A 20,775-nucleotide genomic window follows, 5' to 3' on the forward strand; every position below is an offset into this window, starting at 1 on the left:
CCCTATTGTAAAAGGAATCTACAATTCAGAGAAGTGAAAATCCTATAGTCCAATCCTTTTTAGCCTGGGATTATTTGCAGAAGAAGACAAAGAGCAGTGATTTGATTATGGCAGGTCCCAATTTATTATATATCACTTCCATCACCCAAGCAGATGGTGGTGGCCTTCAGAAATATCTAAGTAGCATACACCACCAAACAAACAAGGGAGAGGAGAAGCCACATGTATCTGTGTTCAGAGGTAGTGTTCAAAATATTTAATAACCAGAATCATCTAGATCAATTGGAATCTAGACATAAAGTTGAGCTGTGTCCTGGAGTTATCTTAGGGCTTTACTATCTTTAATGAGGCATGGGCATCCCAGTAAAGGGCTGTCATAATGGGGGATACTCCAATGACTTGAAACAGTGGCTATTAACTAACAAGCATGAAAATATTGCAATATTTTAATATGGGTATAGACATAGTAGTGAATACTGGCTGAACATCAACCTTGGCTCTGCTCAATGTGGCCCCCGTGGAGAGATGGCACAACAGAGTGGATGGCAGAGAACCTGAGGCAACGCTTCTGGCTTCCATGGTCTTGGTCTACTGTGCAGGGGCCCAGAGCTCCTGCAGATCTCAGTGAGGGAATGAGGAAGTGGTTGACATGAGAAGCTTCAGGATGGCTTTCAAGACTTGAAGAAAGAGGCTGGATTTGTGAAATGCTGCAGAAGACACCTTCCTGAAAAATCCAGTAGCTGTGTGACCTGTTAATCATCAGTAGTCACCAGTCTTGGTAGAAGAAGCCAGTTATGCCAAGGCAGGGACCAGAATGGAACAAAATGGGTCTAATATCCTTTACTTTGAATTCCCATAAGCCACATTTGTCCTTTATTCTCCCAGACTCTTTGAGAAAGAGGGGGGTAGGAAGTGGTAAGATGGAGTAGATGGTGGCCAAATCTGAAAGACTGAGGTTCTAAGGTATCAGCTGAAACTTATAATAATGTGGTTGAACTTTGACAGACAATGTTTAAATTATTTAAGCAGGCTAAATTTAATGGACTGAATTAAAAGTCTTTTTTATTTTCTTTTCTTTTCATCAATGGAGCTTTGTGAAGAAGTGCAGATCAGTTTTAAGAAGCAGAGAAATTAGGGGCACCTGTGTGGCTCAGTTGGTTAGGTCTCTGACTCTTGATCTTGGCTCAGGTCATGATCTCACGGTTCATGGGATTGAGCCCTGTGTCAGGCTCTGCCCTGACAGTGCAGAGCCTGCTTGGGATTCTCTCTCTCAAAAATAAATAAGCATTTAAAAAAAAAAGAAGCAGAGAAACTATAATTGATGGCGCATGCATGTGTGGTTATTTCCAAAGCTTTGGTGTGAATACATTTGCAATCCTACTATACAGACAGTGGAGGAGGAACAATTTTGCCAAAGCATTTTTTTTGCCTGTAGATTTTAAAAAATATGAATTAAGGAGGTGAATGTATCAGCATTTTGGTATTGGCAGCTTTTAATACCTCTAATGTGGCTTTCTTCTTCTAGACATAAAAAAACCCCCAAAACTGCCAGACTAATAATTATCTCGGCAATATGTAAGGTGAGAAACTGAAACTCAACACTAGGAAGCTAGGCCTGTTCCTCTGTTGAAGTGCAACTGATTTTACATGATTTTTTTTACTCATCCAAGGACATAAAAGAGATAATTCTCTAAAAGAACATAATTGCACACAACATTCTTCCAAATAAATCTGAAAGTAGATAATGGGAACTTAAGTAATGAGTATAATAAAGTACTGTAGGGAGATCTTCAAAGCAAATCACACAGACTCTAAGCTGAGCCTTATTTGAGATAGAACTGTACAGAATGGTGTATTAGGAAACACTCTGTCTCACTAATGCAGTTAGGCTAAGAGACTTGTAGCTAGAACATGGCCAACCCCTAAAAAAAGGAGGAGATGCAGCCTGTTCCCCATGGGCCAGACAAGAAACCAGAGCTCAGAGCTCAAAGTTGCTCTTTAAAGTTGACATCTTGTTCATCTCAGTGTGCCCTGGCTAGGAATCAGGGGCTGCATAAAAACATGAGTGGTGGCTGGGGGGAGAGTCTATCTACAAGATAGCTACAGGTTTAAAAGAGAAGGTAAAACCCTCATTTTGTAAATTGCATACACTCTAAAGAATTCATGCATCTGCTCTAGGTTTTGCTAAGGCAAACAGATGGATGCTTTTTGTGCCTGGTTCCTGGGTTCTTCCTATAAGGCAATGGTACTCAAAATGTGTAGCATCAACATCCCCTGGGAACTTGGGAGAGATTCAGGATCTTGGGTATCATCCAGTCTGGCTGAATCAGAATCTCTGGGGTGGGGACCCAAGAATTTGGTTTTTGGCCAAGGTTTTATGCTCGCTAAGGTTTGAGAACTTCTGTTTTAAGAAGAACAATGGCGCAGGGACAAAGGAACAGAGAAGGGTAACAGAAGGGGCCAGATGGATGAAGGTGTCTCCAGCTTCTTCAACTCCTCAACCAGAGAGGAGAGGGAGGCCATCACAGCAGCTAAGGTGGACCAGTATAGTGGCCTCAGCTGGCTCCTCTGCCATTTGACTAAGTGGGACAGGGTGGGAGCTTGCCCAAGACTGTACAACGGTATTAGAGGAGGACTCAGACCCAGTCTCCTGACTTGTCAGGCTGTGTTTCCTATGTAGGAAAAGCCACCTCTGTGGAGTAGCAGGGGAGAGAGAGCACACAGAGCCTGGGTATATCTCAGAGACTATGGGAAATGAATGAATTTATGCAAGGTATGGAACATGTTCCCATCTTTCTTCATTTAGAAAGAGCTTCTTGGAGATAATCTTCAGGTCTTCTAATTGTTAAAATTCCAGTTATTTGAGAGACAAAAACACTCAAATGCCTAAGGGGGCCAGGCAAATTATCAATGAATTTAATGGGTTGGGTGGAGACCATGGAAAATTAGGGGTACATGCCTCTGGTGAAGAGACACTGACTTCCAGATGATTGTCAGGGCATAGTACAGGGGGTGTGGAATAGTCACAGGCCCTTGTTGACATCTATGGCCACTTTTCTACCCTTTACCCTCATTTTAAATCCTGTGAAAGAGAGGGTACAAACACATTACATTATCTCTGGAGGCTGGATTAGTTCAGCCCTTGCCCCCTCTGAGCACATTGTGAGACAAGGATTCAGTGCAAGTCATTTATTGGGGAGACATAGGAAACACTGGTAGTGAAACGGAGATATATAGCAGGGAAGGGAAGGCAGTCAGTCAAAGGTTAGTTACCACTGTGGGAACTAGAGCTCATTCCTGATGAGGAAGTCTGGGAGACCACAGAACATGTGCCTCAGAGCTAGTCCACACAAAGACAAGAGAGCTGGGTATTTCTACAGCAACTCCCATCACTTAATCCTGGGCTGCTCCTAGGGAACGTGAATGTTAATTCTCTGGAATTTCTAGCCTTCTGTGTACTGGGAGAACAGACTGCAGTAGCTGGAGAAAGTCCCCAGAAAAAGGGATGCCAGTGGTGGCACTGGGAGGTAGAACTAGTGAGCACTGAAAGACGGAGTCTGGTGAAGATATGGGTGTGGCACCAACAGCATTCTCCAAGGTGCTATTCACCCTCATCACACCATCGCCATTACTGCCATGTGTGAATTCAGGCAAAGTGTTGTCAGATACTTAGATTTTTTCAAATGTTTATTTATTTTGAAAGAGAGAGTGCCTGAGAGCAGGGGAGGGCAGAGAGAGGGAGAGAGAGAGAGAATCCCAAGCAGACTCTATGCTGTCAGCACACAGCCCAACTGGGGGCTCGATCCCATCAACTGTGAGCTCAGGATCTGAGCCAAAATCAAGAGTCGGATGCTTAACCGACTGAGCCACCCAGGTACCCCAGATACTTAGATTTTTTATTTTTTTATTTTTTATTAAAAATTTTTTTTTCAGTGTTTATTTTTGAGAGACAGAGAGAGACAGAGCATGAGTGGGGAAGGGGCAGAGAGAGAGGGAGACACAGAATTCAAAGCAGGCTCCAGGCTCTTAGCTGTCAGCACAGAGCCCAACACAGGGCTCGAACCCACGAACCGTGAGATCATGACCTGGGCCGAAGTCGGTCGCCCAACTGACTGAGCCACCCAGGTGCCCCAAAGATACTTAGATTTTTTAAAGGAAGACAGGAATCTGAAATTTTATGTGAAACATCCTGATTCGTGAATTGTGGCAATCAAACTTTAGTTAAAAAAAAAAGGGCCATAAAAATCACCGTGTATGTCCCTTTTCAATGTAGGCACTTGGCTTAATAGATCATGGGTTTGAATGCCATTCTAGCCAATGAATTTGGTAAAAGTTAAATCTTTCAGTGTCTAGTGGCTCCTAAGTATCATCTCTCAAATGTAAGTCTTGGGCCAAAGAAAGATCATAGATGAATTTAATTAAAAAGGGGGTATCATCCTCTCTGAGCATCTACCTTGTACCTGGTTTTCTTTGACCAGTTTTACACAGATTACTTCATGTAATTCTTGCAACTGCTCTATTCATTTTCCTTTTCAAACACCAAATACCACCCCCCACTTCCCCCTGCTAAATGCGAATTAGTGACTCACTAGACATTATTTCTGCCACAGAAAAACAGCGAACAGTTTAACTTTGATAGCAAATCATTCCCTTCTAGTCTTGGAAGAGGCCAGAAAGGATTTATCCTTTTAAAAGAAACCTGAGCAATTCATTGTCTCTTCTAGATTTTTTATTTTGAAATAATTCTAGATTCATCAGAAGTTGCAAATAAATGTGCACACAGTCTTCCCTCCTGCTGGCATCTTATACAACTGTAGTATAATATCAACACAAAGAAAGTGGTATTGGTACAGTCCATAGAGCTTGCTAGGATGTAATCATTTGTACATGAACTCATTTATGTATGTAGTGTATGAGTGTGTGTAAACACTTTGCAACTGAATCATATTGTAGGCTTGAGTAACAACCCCCACACTCAAGGTACCCAACTGTACTGTCACCATAAGACTCCTTGTGCTGCCCCTTTACAATCGCCCTGTAGTCCCTCACCCCTGCAACCACTAAGCTGTTGTGCATCTCTATAATTATGTTATTTCACAAATGTAATATACATGGAATTATGCAGCATGTATCTTTTTGAGATTGGCTTTCTCCCCCCCCCCCCCCCACTTAGCACAATTTCCTTGAGGTTCATCCAAGCTCTTACATGTATCACTCATTCATTCCTGTTTCTTTTTGCTGAGTGGTATTCCATGGTATAGACAAATCACCATCTGTTTGACCATTCACTCTGTGAAGGACACTTGGGTTGTTTCTAGTTCTGGATTTTTATAAATAAAACTGCTATAAACGTTTGTGTGGAAATTTCTGTGTGAAAATAAGTTTCCATTTTTTTTCTGGAATATATGCCTAAGAATGCAATTGCATGGAAAGTCCATTTTTAGTTTTGAAAGGAACTGTTTTCCAGAGTGTCTACTATTTCACATTCCCATAAGTGGTATTATCACTATTTTTCATTTTAGCCATTCCTCTAGGTATTAAATGGCATATCCTAGTTTTAATTTGTACTTCTCTAAGGGTTAATGATGCTGCACATCTCCCACCAAGAAGAAAACTCAGTATACAGCTTATGTGACAATGTTTTCCAGAAAAAGCCAACAATAATATCCCCCAGCCCATGAGCTCTTCTGACCATATAACTCGATCCTCCTCCCACTGGAGAGGGTTTTACATTCCCTCCTCCTGAGCTGGAAGGCCTGTAGCTGCAGGAGAAGTGGCCTTCGGGGACTTTGAGGCTGGGTCATAAAAATTCCACGTGCTTCCATCTTGTTTTTTTGGAGTCCAGCCTCCATGCTGTAAGGAAGGCCACCCAGAGAGGTCACATTGTAGGTGTTCCAGTTGATGGCTCAGCTGAGTGCCCAGCCACCAGCCAGCCCTGACTACCTGACATGTAAGTGAGGAAGACTTCTAGATGCAGTGTCTCACCACGAGTCAGGGCAGTCCTGGCTAGTAGAGCCCAGCCAACCGCCAGAGCCATGTAAAAACACTGAAGTGACTTTCAAGACCCTAAGCATTGGAGTGATTTGTTACAACAACAATAAGTAAATGAGAATGTTTTCTCCACTGCAAAACTTCATGCTCTAATAAATTAGTATGAAACAAATTAGTACAAAATTTTCTTGGAGTAGCCACACTCTATCCTGATCCTTATCCTTTTTTCAAAATTTTTAAGTAATTTATTTATTTATTTTGAGAGAAAGAGTGCACATGAGCAAGCCGGGAAGGGACAGAGAGAAAGGAAGAGACAGTGCAAGTGGGACAGAGGCAGAGAGAGGAAAAGAGAGAATCCCAATAGGCTCTGTGCTGTTCCAATCCCCTGAACTCATGAGATCATGACCTGAGCCAAAATCAAAAGTCAGATGCTCAACCAAGTGAGCCACCCAGGTACCCCTTGGCTCTCATTCTTAAAAAAAAATTCCTTTCTCTACGGAAACTGAAGAAGCCCACTAAAGTCAATATGGTGTGTGTGTTGTCCTGAGGTGTGAATGAGCACACTCTGGGCAACATGGCCAAGAGCCACAATATCCACTCCACATGCTGCTTGTTGCCTCTTCTGGAACACTCTCACCCTGACAGCCATTGCACCTACTCCCTCAGTCTCTGCTGTAGCATCATCACTTCAGGGGGACTTCTATGACCCCACACCTCTATCACTTTCCACCATATCCTTTGCTTAAATTAATTATCGAAAACTTAGTGCTTATCACCCCCTGCCTGGAGATGATTTTATTTGTGGATTTATCCTACCCCCATGTCCCAAATAAGCTAATGAAAGTAGCAGTTTTGCTTTGTTCACCTGTAGGACCTAGAACTCCCCTGGCACAGAGCAGATATTCAGTGAGTATTTGTGGAAGGAGGGAGCGAGCAAACCAGTAAGACTAAAAGCACTTACCATGTGCCAGCCCCCATGAACACTTTGCTGGGTACATGGAAATGCAGGACATGTTTGAAGCATAGGTCCACCCTCAAGAATGACACTGAATGATTTAATAACCTTTTGTACATTGTGGGGAGGGGAGATCTTTAAGCTGATTTAAATGAATTATCTTAGTCTCATGTCTGATTTTGACATCTGACATGTACTTGTAGCAAGGAAGTCTTTGTCAGCAGTCTCCAGAAATAAGGGGCAAAAGCCTGGCTTGAAACGGCCCAGCTTTTTCTTTTTCTTTTTTTCTGTAAGCACCAGTCCTGAGAGCCAAGCTGTGGACCAGTTCAGTGCTTTGTAAATTGTGTTCTGAGGTCATGGAACCTCGCATAAGTACTTTCCTGAGTCCGGCCAGGGGAAGGTCCCAACCCATTTCCCATAGCACCCTGTCTGGGAGAATGTGCAACATGGCCACATACCTTTCCTCTCCTTGAACCCACATCCCTTTGCAATGTGACTCTGCATCTTCTCTCATCAACAGGTAGAGTCTACTTCCCTATCCCACGCATCTAGGCTTGACTGTATGACTTATTTTGCCCATAGGGACATTAGCAAATAAGATATAAGCAGAGGGTTCAAAAGTGTGCATTGAAGCTTGCCTCCCTTGCTCCTGCTGGGAATCTTGTCATAGACACCATGGAAATAAGCCTGTGATAGTCTGCTGGGAGATGCAGGACACATGGCAAGTGCCGGTCGAAGGAGTGAGGCCATCAGCAGCAGGCTGGCCACAGAAGCAAGAGTGAGCTCAGCTGATGCCACATGGAGCAGAGACAAGCTGTTCCAGCAGAGGGCAGCTCAAATGCTGACCCAGAACTGTGAGCGAATACATGGTTGTCTTTTTAAGCCACTAAGTGCAGAGTGGTTTGTTATGTAGCAAAAGCTGACTAAGGCCTACTCCCATATCCTCTTAAAAAAAAAATTATGGGGCACCTGAGTGGTGCAGTAGGTTAAGCGTCGGACTCTTGATCTCAGTTCAGTTCAGATCATGATCTCACGTTTCATGAGTTCAAGACTGGTATAGGGGCTCTGTGCTGATGGTGCGGAACCTGCTTGGAATTCTGTCTCTCCTGCTTAGGTGCTCTCTCTCTCTCTCTCTCCCTCACAATAAATCAATAAAAACTTAAAAAAATTCAGCCAGAGTAATGCAAAAAGCGGTACTTAAAACCGCCCATTAAAAAATAATTCCAAGTTTGCAAGTATGCTATACAGGGAAATGTGGGGGAAAATGGGAAATGGTATTAAGGGTGATCTCTTTCTGTCCTTTTTACTTTTCTGAATTTCCTGAATTTTCCACAATAGAATTGACAATCTCTTCAAAACAAGAGATTTCAAAACAATCTTTTCCCTTGAGAAAAGCCAAAGTGCTTCGGCAGTTTCTTCTGGCTGCCCTCTGATCATTCTTGGGCAATTCTAATGCAACATGAACATTTTCCACATGGCTGAGGTTTTAAAAGACAGGTATATTAAAGGGACAGCTGGCTCCCTACATGCCATGGCCATTACCTCTGGGGGGAGTTTCAGGGAGGTTAAAAGGGTCTAGATGATGAAAATCTATGCTTCAAAACTCTTCCATCTAACTAAGACTGTCTTGAAACGTCAACTCATTCATCCCCTGGCTATTGTATTGTATATCCTTTTGTAACCCAGCATGGTTGATGAGTTTCAGCAGAATCCCTTGAGCAGGCTGTAGTAATGGGAAATGCAGAACTCTGGGCCTGGGGATAAGCTAGTGTGATGGATATCTTTTGTTTGCCTTTCCAGATCTATTCTTCTCCCTTCTCTGAGCCCTGGGAGGCCAACCTGTGTTGACCTTACTGATGGCTTCTGATTGGGTTCAGCCAATGAGGAGAACCTGTAAGGGACCAGAAGGAAGGAATGAAGTAAGGTTGGGCATTTATCCTCCCAGCTCTGATCCTGCAGATTTACCATGGTCTGTCTTCCACCAAAGATCAGAGTTCCTGCCAGGCATCCCACTTCAGACAACAATGTTTATTTTCAGATTCCAGTAGCCAGTTTCCTGTCTCACTTCCTCAGGCAGGGGGTAGTAAGAGTGGCACTCCATTCTAGAGTACCACACTAATCCTCATGTTCTCTTCCTTATGACTTGTCTACATCTGCCGACACGGTTATTAAACTCGCCTCAAGTTGTCTGCTGGAGTTTGTCTCGTATTTCCCTCAGGAACTCGGAGAGATATTACAGACATGCACAACCCCACAACGAGGGTTGACAAATCCCCAGAAAAGTCCTCTCTTCTCCCCCAACAAAAATAAGAACAAAGAAGAAAAAGAAATTTTCATAGTTTCTATTACTTCCTACACTCATTGTTAAAGGGGAAAGTCATCCATCAAATTCAGATCACAGAGAATTCTGACTAACAGGATGACACAGAGAATAGTAATTTCCTTTTGGCGAGCCTTCTGGGAAGGGCAGTGGGTGACTTGTGAGCAAGGAAACTTAGAATTATGAGAAAGTATTCTTCGGAGGAGAATGCCCATGACAGACAAAGTGACAAGGTAAACCATGGAGAGGCCAAACATGAAATCTTACCCGGCCATCACTTGTCAGGAGGATGGAGTCACTTTTTATGTCCCTGTGAATCACTCCTTGATTGTGAAGGTAGGAAAGAGCTCTCAGAACTGACAGACAGACGGTGGCTATCTGTTCTTCATTCATTCTAGAAAGGAAATAACACTTAAGGAGTGAAGACAGTTTTAAGAACATCTTTGAAATGATCAAGAGAGGCAGTTCCCTTGGTTCTATTGTACCAGTCCATGCTCTCCAGCCCATGTCTGGAAAATCTACAGGCAAGTACAAAGAAATCTTAGAATGTGACTCCCAGAACCTAAGGCTTGGCACTGATATTGACAAGGACCAAATATAAGCCAAAGGAAAGAGACCCCCCCTACTGCTGGCTTTTGGGTCATTAATGCAAATGTACTTCCTTAGACTCCCATGGGTAATTCCTTAGGTATTGTACAAACCTCCAGAGTCCTACAGAGAGAGTGTACTGAATAGAGCCAACGTTTCAAGTATGCCCGTTAGGTGACCTTGACCAAGCCCTTTTAACTTCCTTGGGTCTCTTTTTTTCTTCATCTTGGAAATGGGGACATCTATGGTTCTCTTCAAGGCTGTACTCAGACAACACAGTCTTTGGATCTCAAAGATGCCCTAGCACTAGCCCTGTCTCTAGGGGCTAGAGATTCCTGTTGCTCTAGGTCCTTCCATCAAGAAGAAAACTGGCCTTAGTTAGTTACTAATAACTGTGAATGGATGACACTTGAACAAATGGATCATGGGTATGGGAAAGGCAAGCACAGCACTGGATAGGTGCTCCCACATGTCATCGCTGCACCCTTCCGAAGAAAGGTTCTGGTTTCAGAGGAGATTGAGGTCAAGTAACCTGCGTTAGGTGTCACACAGCTAAGAAACTGACCAGACCATGATTCTAACCCCACTTGTTTTTGAGTTCAGACCCATGCATTTCCACTGTCCCCATGGCATCACGCTGACATTGCAACTCATATGAATGGCTTTTCAGCTACTGAAGAACCTAAGTGGGAAGAATTATTTGAATAGCAGGGGCTTCTTGGTACCCTCAAAATGACGCAGGGAGGTATCTGCCTAACTCATCTGGGTATAAAACTTCCTTCCTGTCACACACAAAGTGAGGCCTAGACCAGATAGCAAATGTGGAAAGAGCTCCTAAAACAAACCGCCATACAAAAAGAGAACACTGTCAGGAGAGATAGAGGGTGTGACTGACCAGAGCCCAAATTTAAGGACTGACTTGAAAAATAATCCCGAGTAACTCTTAGCTCAGCAGGACAAGGAAATGGATGACCCTGAATTTGTGTCAGTCTTGTTGATGCCAGCAAACCCTGAGTAAAATTAGGATTCAAAGTAAAATCCAAAGAGATGACCAATTGGGAGAATGTTGAGCATATAAAGTGGATGGGTACCCCTTCTCTTCAAAGAGACTTCTTCCAGTAATGCATCAGTCTGTTACAAAGGCAGGCAAGAAGAAATGGTCTTGTCTGGGAGAGTGGAAACCTACAACTTCTGTGTTCTCAGTTTTGTATGAGTGGGCTAGTTGTTGCGCTTTATTGTTTTCAGATGACAACTCTCCCATCTGCCCACAGCAGAGCCCTCAGAGGTCTAGAGCATCATCAGCAGGGATAAGCTCAAATATACCTTAAAAATAATTCAAAAGCAACAATCACCTTCTCTAGTAAAATTCATTCTTCTTGGATTCCATGGGATTCGAGTTATTTGAAGCAGGCATAAAGATTACTTACAGGTCAACTACAACAAATATTAATCAAATCTGAGCCCCTATCACTGACTGAAAAATCACCTTTAACTGGCATATGTGACAAATGCTCCTGATTCTGAATTCAGTGGCTTTGAAATTTTTGTACAGGATCCACTGTAGAAAGATTGTGCTTTCCTACTCTTGCAGGAAGGAAACCTGAATTGGGATAAAGATGCCTCAGTTCTGTAGTCAATTCCAAACTCAAATCTTGGCTCTGTTTTGAAGAGGTGTGTGGTTTGAAAGATTACATGAGTTAATGTATGAAGTGCTTGGCACTTCCTTTTGCCTTCTAGAAAAATCAGTAGGATGTAATTTAACAAGATGCTAGGTAAGGCCAAAACTTTGGCATGCATAGGAAATTCCTGAGATTCTGCATTTCTAACAAGCCTCTAGGTGATATTATGCTGTGATTCTCCAGACCACACTTTGAGTAGCAAGGGGTTAGATATTTAACTAATCAGTCAATCATTCAATCATTTATTGAATATCTTGTATAGGAAACTCTTTGAATGATTTAAGGATTAAAGTCTAAATTCAGGATTAAAAGGATTTCAAGTTCTAAATATTCAGTGTTCCTTGACATACAACTTCTCCCTGCTCTCTGGAGCTACTCCACTTTCAATGGAATATTATTGACAAACTGGATGGAGAGAATAGGAGAACATAATGGATTCCAGAGAGGCTAGCTCTTAAGTGGATCCCACTGACACACAATAAAAACTGAAAAAAAATCCCAAAAAACAAAAAAAAAAACAAAAAAAACCCACCCACCTTGACAAAGAGAGGGCTCTAGAGAGACATGCATAGCTATCTGAAGCTCTCCAGGACAAGAAAAAAAAGTTCTCTCCTTTGGACATATTCTTATTAATTTAGACATAAGTCACATTTGCCTTATGCTTAGGTTTCTTCAGTATATTTTTTTTCTACAAGTTAAGATGATCTTATGTATTTTTTGGGTGGTTGTGTCCAATGGCTATACCAACAGAGATCTGCCATCTGAAATGTTGGTGATAAACGTTCTGTGTCTTCCCTCATGTTCTTTTGTTTTTACATAGTCTACTACAGACCCAGAGCTGTAGGGGGTCACAATGGACACATCATTTGATTTTAGTGGAGAAACAGCAGCATATTCTACCCCTCACAGGGCCTCCCAATACCTTCTTGCTATTTTGCTTCCCACCTATTGTTCATTTGGATTCACTTATGATGTAGGCACCGTCAGCTAACATTCAATGCCTCTCCTTCTTTAAAATCATCCCCTAATACTTTGGAGTTTTATTTACTACCAAGAACAAATTTAAGTTTCCCAAATGTAATGTGTTTTTTCAAAAAATAGGTCTGTTCCTTAGTCCCTTGCTTCCCCAAGGCAGTCCATGAATGAGGAGAATTGGTGTCATCTGGGAGCTTGTTAGAAGACAGTATCATGCCCCTTCCTATTGAATCGAGATCTGCATTTTACTAAGACCCACAGGCACTTTGCATGCACATTAAAATTTGAGGAACACTGTCTTAGCACACACTCTGCCTCAAAGCCCTTTTCCCCCTATTTGCCTTCCTAGAAAACTCTTGTGCATCTCTCAAAACTCATCTTGGTTATCACCTTATATTGGGAATCTTTCTTTACTCTCCCTGTTAGAGATATTCAGGTATTCTTCTTTGCTACTTGTATACATCTTTCTAATTCTGCACAGGTATTATAATGTATTTATTTCTAATCTGTGACTTCCTTGATGGAATATCTTTGAGACTTAATCCTTTGTATTTTTGTATCCCCAGCACTCAGGAAACAGCTTGGCACATCAAAGGTGATCAATAAACACTTAATGAAATGACCACAACTGATACATCAGGGAAACAAGGAGCAGAGGTAACAATGACAATTAACCATTGTTACTTGCAAGACTATTTAAAAATAGAATTGAAGAATTTCTATTATGTAGGTTTCTTATTATGACATAAAACTCTGACTAATTTCCCACCTGCCTCCTCCTAACCCAAGTACCTTTGGTGGCATGAACACATAGCGATAGCATGGCAACTCATAATAAAATTAAGTTTTTTAAAAAAAATATGTAGGAATGGTAAATTCTATTATTTGGCACCAAAGCCCATTCTCAGCAGCTTTCTGATTTTAAATCATTGGGTATTAATGAATTTCTGGAGCGCAAGGAGAATAGAATGTTAATTGAATGAATGAACTACATACATGATATTACAATAGGCACTTAGGGAACATAAATAAAAAGGGTCACCCTATTCCCTGACTTCCAAGGGCTCACAATTTATAGAGTTCATAGAGATAGCCATTGAAGACTTACCCTGGAGTAGATAATAAGCACTTGGAATTTTTTGTCTGGATAATGAAGAGACATACCTGGTATGAGTGACAATGTCTGTCAAGGCACCGCCTTCTAGAAATTCCATGACCACCCAGAGCTCGTCGCCAACAAGGTAGCTGTTATACATGTCAACCACGTTGTCATGGTGGTAATCCCGCATTATCACAACCTGGGCAAATGGAAAGATGCTTTTTGACTTGTGACGGTGAAATTTGGCTTTCTGTTCTCTTGTGGCCACATCTGTGCTGTGAGTACAATTGATTAAGAAATACTGATTTGGGGGGAGATTTATTCAGGAGTCTACTATAGACAAAAAGACAGCATTGAAGGTAGCTAGTAGCAATAGAAAGGAATCAAGTTAGTAAATTCAGAGAAAATGGCAGAGCACCCAGGCACTGGGTTTGGGGATAATAAGAGTGAAACAGGCAGAACCCTGGCAAGATTTGTACTCATAAGAGGGAGTTTTGTTGACTGTTCTGGGGGGAGGCTATTAACAGGGGGGACAGGATTCTAAGAGTCTCCTTCAGACTACTCTACTATTGGTTAACCTGGCAAAAGCATCACCAACTCTAAATTATAAATGAGTGAATGATAAGTAGGTCTCACAAGTGAATGAAGTAAACAGTAGGTGTGGGGCCACATGAGGCTAACTTAACATCTTGGGAGAAGATCTGGGTTGAGTGTGAGAGAGGTTTGGGCTAAATACTAATGACAGGTCTTGAGGGTAAAAGCAAATATGACTCAGGCATATAAAAGGCTAACTTGGGGGCGCCTGGGTGGCGCAGTCGGTTAAGCGTCCTACTTCAGCCAGGTCACGATCTCGCGGTCCGGGAGTTCGAGCCCCGCGTCAGGCTTTGGGCTGATGGCTCAGAGCCTGGAGCCCATTTCCGATTCTGTGTCTCCCTCTCTCTCTGCCCCTCCCCCGTTCATGCTCTGTCTCTCTCTGTCCCAAAAATAAATAAACGTTGAAAAAAAAATAAAAAAAAAAAATAAAAAAAAATAAAAGGCTAACTTGAACTTGCTTACTGGGGAGAGTGTCCAAGAATTGCTGCCCTGTGGCTGCTTCTGGTGACATTTTCAGAATTAGTGCTGAATAATAAATTACAAAGTTATCTATGTTATATTGCTCTGTCTGCTCTAGCACTGTGATTTGGAAATAAGTTCCAGAAATCAGCATTGTGGAAGTGACAAACTGAAGCCCACCCACCTGGTGTTCTCTATGAAATGTGGAACACAGGAAAACATGAACCCATGGGGGCTGAAGACATGTGGAGGCCAAAGACATGTGGAGGCCACTGATGGCCTCACATGAGCCTCCATAGAAGAGGAATCCAAAGTCACATGTGATTGTGTTTTTATAATGTCTGTTAGGTGATATGGGTGGTATATCCTTTGCTAGAGACTGACATATTATCTAACATTGGAATCCTGACTTGCTATCTTTAAGACTTAAATTTTCCATCCACAAAAGCTTATCTCTCTTCCCTAAGCTCTCATAAAATCAATCGATGAATATTACTACAGAACATTTTGTGTCCTTAGACACAGGAACTCATGTTTTTCCACCTCTGTGCATTTTAGAGCTCTCAAGTGTAAAAGGGGGATGAAGAAGTGGAAAATATTTGAAACAAACACATAGAAAAAGGTTAATTCCTTAACATATCAATAGTTCTTACTTATCAATAAGACAAATGCTACCACCCTAATTGAAGACTGTGCAAAGGACATATGGTTTAATGAAGAAATAAAAATGGCCTATTAACACATAAAGATAAATTCAGCCTCACTAGTAATAATAGTGTTAATTAAAGCAAGAAGATTTATTTATCTCTATCAGATTAACAGAGATCACATGACAGTATCCAGTGCTGGTAAGGATGACATAAGACTATATCAGTGAGGGCCCTCATTGTTACAAACTTTCTGTAAGTCAATACTTTATATTACTTTCTCTAAAGAGAAAAAATATAGAAATATTGAAATATTAAAGTAGCTATTTCTTGGTTGTGAGATTATGGGACATTTTCTGTATTTTCCACAGGAAGAATTCATTATTACTATAGTTAGGAAAACATACCTTAAATTTCCCAAAGAGTGATAATCTGTCACTAAGCTGACCTCTGTTTATTGAGATTATTTTTTAAATCTTTAATTAACAAAAAATTTAATGTCTATTTTTGAGAGAGAGAGAGAGAGAGAGAGAGAGACTGAGAGATGGAGACAGAGCTGTCCAGCACAGAGCCTGATATGGGGCTTGAACTCATGAACCATGAGATCATGGCCTGAGCCAAAGTCAGACACAACCGACTGAGCCACGCAGATGTCCCTGTTTATTGAGATTTTAAGAAAATGGCTATAAAGGGTATATACATGGTATCACCACCATGTGTAAAATGTATATATACATCTACATAGACAGTGTAGCATGAGACTTTGGAATCTGCTAGAATTCAAATCCCAGATCTATCATTGACCTGCTCTATGACCCTGGGCTAGTCACTTAACCTGAGTCCAGGTTTCCTTGTTGCTATAGCAATAACGTCGGTCTCATAGGGTTGTTGTGCAAATCAGGCCATATCAGTGCTTAGCATAGTGGCTGATTCACATGAAGTACTTTGTAAATGTAGCAGCCATACATGCATAGAAAAAGACCAGAAGGATTATGGGGGCACTATTTTTGTATTTATATTTTCATTGCTTTCTAGTATCCTACACTGTATGTGTAATATTTTTGCACGGGAAATAAATGTTACATAGGAGAGAAATAATGATCTGAACACACCACATACCTCATTAAAGAGGAGTTCTCGTCTCTGTTGCTTGCGGAGGTCCATTTTCTTCACTGCAACTTGTTTCCCTGTGTGTTTCTCAGTTGCGATGCACACAATGCCGGTTGACCCTTCTCCGATTTTGATAAAGTTGTCCAAGTATTCTCTGGGGTCTCCGGGGCTGACCACCAGCTGCAGAGCAGCCCGAAACTGTTCATGGGACACCCTGGAGGGCTGCTGGTCTGAAGAGGAGCCCCAGCTGGGTGGGGGGTAGGTACTGGATGAGATACTCAGAGAGCTCAGATAAGAAGCTGTGGAGATGTACTGTGAACTGGTCTGCAGGGAGGGGTGGTGGTAGAGGGTGGCTTTGTGGTACCCAGATGGGTACTGGTGGCTGCTTGAGGAGTAGCCTGCTTTGCTTTGACTTTGAGGTAGTTTGGCGGGCCCCCTGGGGTAGGTGTCAGACCCTGACAGCGGAGGGCTGAGGACCATCTGTGCTCGATCGTAATCCACCTGGGAAGACAGACACGGATGGAAAATATTCACATGCTAGATCTGAATGCCGCAGTCAGTGAGCCAACCCACAGTTGGCCTGAATGAAGAGTGCCATTATACAACATGGTCGTGGATGACACATACCTTGTGAGGTCCCAGGTTGTCCCTGCTTCCACCATTTACCTACCCTCTACCCCCATCCAGCCTCTTTCTTCCCCTTTCCCTACTAAAATCCCCAGAAGCAGACTATGAGACCTGGATTTGAATATAAATGGTGAGAGGTGATCCCAGGAGTTATGAAGTGAGACAAGGAAGGGGAAAACCAATAAAGGGTGAGTCATAGACTATGATGGTTAATTTTATGAGTTAACTTGGCTAGGCCACGGCATCTGGTTGTTTAGTCAAAAACTAGTCTAGATATTACTGTGAAGGTATTTTTTAGATGTCATTGACATTTAAATGAGTAGATTTTGAGCAAAGCAGACTGCCCTCCATAAAGTGGGTGGGCTGCATCCAATCAGTTGAAGGCTTTAAGTGAAAAGACTAAGGTCATCCACAGAGGACTCATTTTCTCTGTGTGTGTGTGTGTGTGCGCACGTGCGCACACACACACACACACACACACACACACACACCCCTACTGGTTCTGTTTCTCTAGTGAACCCTAACAGGCACAGCAAGTTACCAATGAAACAGGGAACCTAATACCACTAGGTAACTCTGCATCCTCAGAGACTATATTAAGCATGTATCTGGAAGTTATCCCATCTGAGGGACAGAGAGCTGGAATATTTATGCACCAGCTCCCTTTAAAACACTGTTTAACATCTGCTTCCATGGATATTAGTTTCCTGGCACTTCTGGCCTGCCATGTTCTGGGCTGGGTAGGCTCCAGTGGGTAGAGAAAGCTCTTAGAACCAGAATTTCTCATTTTGGTACTATTGATTTTGGGGTCCAGATAACTGTGTGGGCGACTGCCCTGGATATTGCAGGATGTTTAGCAGCATCCCTGGCCTTTACCCACTAGATGCCAGGAGCAGCCTCTTCTGCCAGTCATTACCAGCAAAAATTTCTTGAGATGTTTTCAAATATCCCCAGAATATGGGTAAAATTGTTCTTGGCTGAGAACTACAGCTTTAGACAAAGGAAAGCAGTGTTGGCAGACAGAAGCAATAGGTGATGAAGGGATATGGCTGGGCAACAACTGTACCCACTGCTCCTAGGAGAGGGCTTTCTCCCCCCTCATCTGAACCACACAGAGAGTTTTAGTTAAAATGTGCCTTATCCAATGTGTATTTAGGCCTTGTTTTCTTTTTTGGGAATATAAGATCCCATTTGTCATTAACGGGTGTTAGTCTTCAATGAGATAGGGATAGAAGGCCTTTGTCCATGCTTTTGAACCCATCTACTGGAGGGGGGAATGTACTATCCACACATATAACCTAGCAGATATATGTAAAAGGAAAAATATGGTTCCCTGTGCTAAGCAGCTTTTCAGTATGGACCATAAGGTAAGTACAATGCTCTCATCAAATATGTAGAAATATAATTGAGAGCAGCCAAAATTTGCAGGGCTGTATGTGTGAAAGGAAATTTGGTCATCCATTCTGGCAGAGAACACTTTACTCTGGTAATTAAGGATGGATTGAGGGAACTCAACAGAGGAATATAGGGAGGGAAGACAGAACAAGGGTAGGGGAAGTCATTGAGGGGTTTATATGATACTTGATGTACAGCCAGCAATTGCTCCCTGAGAGGTATCAGGAAGGATCTTTGACCAACCCTGGAATGGCTGAGGTCATGAATATACCACATCATGCCACATTCGCCTCCTTGCTCAGGATAGAATGCACTAATTGATCAATGCACTCATATATAATATTCTGATGACAACACAGTGCTGGGTACACAGAAAGCTCTCCAAAAAGATTTTTGATTATACTAACACAGCACCCTAGGAAATCTCTACCACTCTACTGGGATGTACAGGAAATGACACGTATATGCCCCCACCCCCCATCTATCTCAAGGATCTATATCTACTCTAATATATGGATACTGGCTACATGTAACTACTTAATTGAAATCAACAAAAAAAATTAAAATAAAAAATTCAGTTCCTCAGTTACATTATTCAGATACATTTTAAGTGTCCAATAGCCACACATTGGACAGCATGGATATACAACATTTTCACCACTGCAGGAAGTTCTACTGGTAGTACCTTTCCAAATAAATTCATTGCTCCCATGTAGTACATTCATGAAGCCCACTGATTAATCTTTGAGCAACTGTCAGGTGCTAGGCACCATTTTAGGTGCCATGGGAAGGTCCAACAATAATAAAAATGGATGGTATTTCTGCCCTCTTGGGGTTTACATTCTAGAGGAGACAGGTAATAAACAAGAAAACCAATAAATATACAGTATGCAGTCCAGTATTAATAAAGACATGAAGAAAATAAAACAAAGCAAGGGGCTTGAGACTAATGAGATGCCATCTTGGATGTAATGACCAAGGAAGGCCTCTCTGAGGTGGTGCCATTTGAGCAGTAACCTGGCTGACATGAAGAAATAGGCCCAATGTCTATGTGGGGAGGTTTAGTCTGGGGAGAGGGCACAGCACACACAGAATTCTAAGAAAATACAGGCTTGAGGAACAGCACAGAGGTTCTTCTAGAGTGCAGGGGAGTCATTTTGGAAAGATGGCCAGAAAAGCAGCTAGGAGGGGATCATGTACACCATGGCAAGGGCACTGGCTGTCACTCTGAGTAAGATGGGAATCATTGAAGGTTGCTGAGAAGAGAAACATGAGCTTGATGTTGATCCTGATCTGCACGCTGGAGCAGAAAAGACCTTTGTGGCAAAAGAGGAAACAGGAATGCCTGTTAGCTTATTGTGGTCCGTGTGAGTTGAGATTAGATTGGCTATTGTAGTTGGGGTAGTCCCCTCCTACACTGTAGCAGGCTCATCTGTCTGGCCAAAAGAATATGGTGGAAGTGATAGCAAGTGCCTTCCATGACCAAAAAAGATATTGTGGCTCCTCTGCCTTCTCTCTTGGATACCTGTCCTGGTTTTCTCTTGCTGCCATGTCTTGAGGAATTCAATAGAGAGGTCCAAGTGCAAGGTCTCTTGCCAAGAGTCAGAAACTGAGGTCTTCCACCAACAGCCATATGAGCCATCCTAGAAGTGATCGTCTGGTCCTAGTCAAGCTTTCAGATGACTAGACCTGGCTGACATCTTGACTGCAACCTCATGAGAATCTCAAGGCCAGAATCATCCAGCTTAGTAAGTAAGTCACAGAGAAGTGACCCAAAGAAATGGTGTGAGGTAATAAATAAATAGTAATAAATGTTTATTATTTTTTTACATCATTAAGTTTTAGAATAATCTGTTACACGGCAAGAGCTAATTATTACATAGGGGAAACAAAGAATTCCAGCATGGCTGCGTTAAGTTTGGGAGAACCATCAAGCATCTACGCAGAGATGTTGCTTAGGTGACTTAGACATGCTTTGCGTCTAGGAAAGAGATGAAGCTAAGACATGCATCTGAGCATCACTGGCGTTTAGTTGGTATTAAAGCCATGATGTTGTATGTGTAAGAGAAAATCCAAGGACCCCAACATTCAGAGGCCAGAAAAGGCAGGAAGATGTTGCATAAAGGAGCGTAGAAGAAGTAGCCAATAATGTAGGAGAGAAAGTAAGGGACTAGGTGGTCCTGAGTCAAGGTACGAAAACATTTCAAAAAGGAAGAAGTAATGAAGCATGTCAAATGCCATGGAGAACTGAAGTAGGATGGGGCATATTGGTCATTGGATCTGGCAATATGGTGGTCACCTGGAAGACAGCAGGTGTTCCAAGCTCCTGCCTCATC

At 42.2% G+C, this 20,775-nt stretch overlaps 1 protein-coding gene across 2 annotated transcripts in view; it reads right to left on the bottom strand.

The window, feature by feature from the left end:
• The window catches only part of PAK5 (p21 (RAC1) activated kinase 5), a 299,753-nt gene that overhangs the window by 14,779 nt on the left and 264,199 nt on the right, over window positions 1–20,775 (bottom strand). For both annotated transcript variants that reach the window (XM_043602881.1, XM_043602882.1), the window contains 3 exons: window positions 16,427–16,918; window positions 13,673–13,806; window positions 9,534–9,660 (listed from right to left, as the gene is read on the bottom strand). In XM_043602881.1, coding sequence (XP_043458816.1) covers window positions 9,534–9,660; window positions 13,673–13,806; window positions 16,427–16,918 — 753 coding nt within the window. The remainder of the gene's footprint in view (window positions 1–9,533; window positions 9,661–13,672; window positions 13,807–16,426; window positions 16,919–20,775) is intronic.

The sequence above is a fragment of the Prionailurus bengalensis genome, chromosome A3 (genome assembly GCF_016509475.1).
Source record: "Prionailurus bengalensis isolate Pbe53 chromosome A3, Fcat_Pben_1.1_paternal_pri, whole genome shotgun sequence".
In the NCBI taxonomy this organism is placed as follows: Eukaryota; Metazoa; Chordata; class Mammalia; order Carnivora; family Felidae; genus Prionailurus; species Prionailurus bengalensis.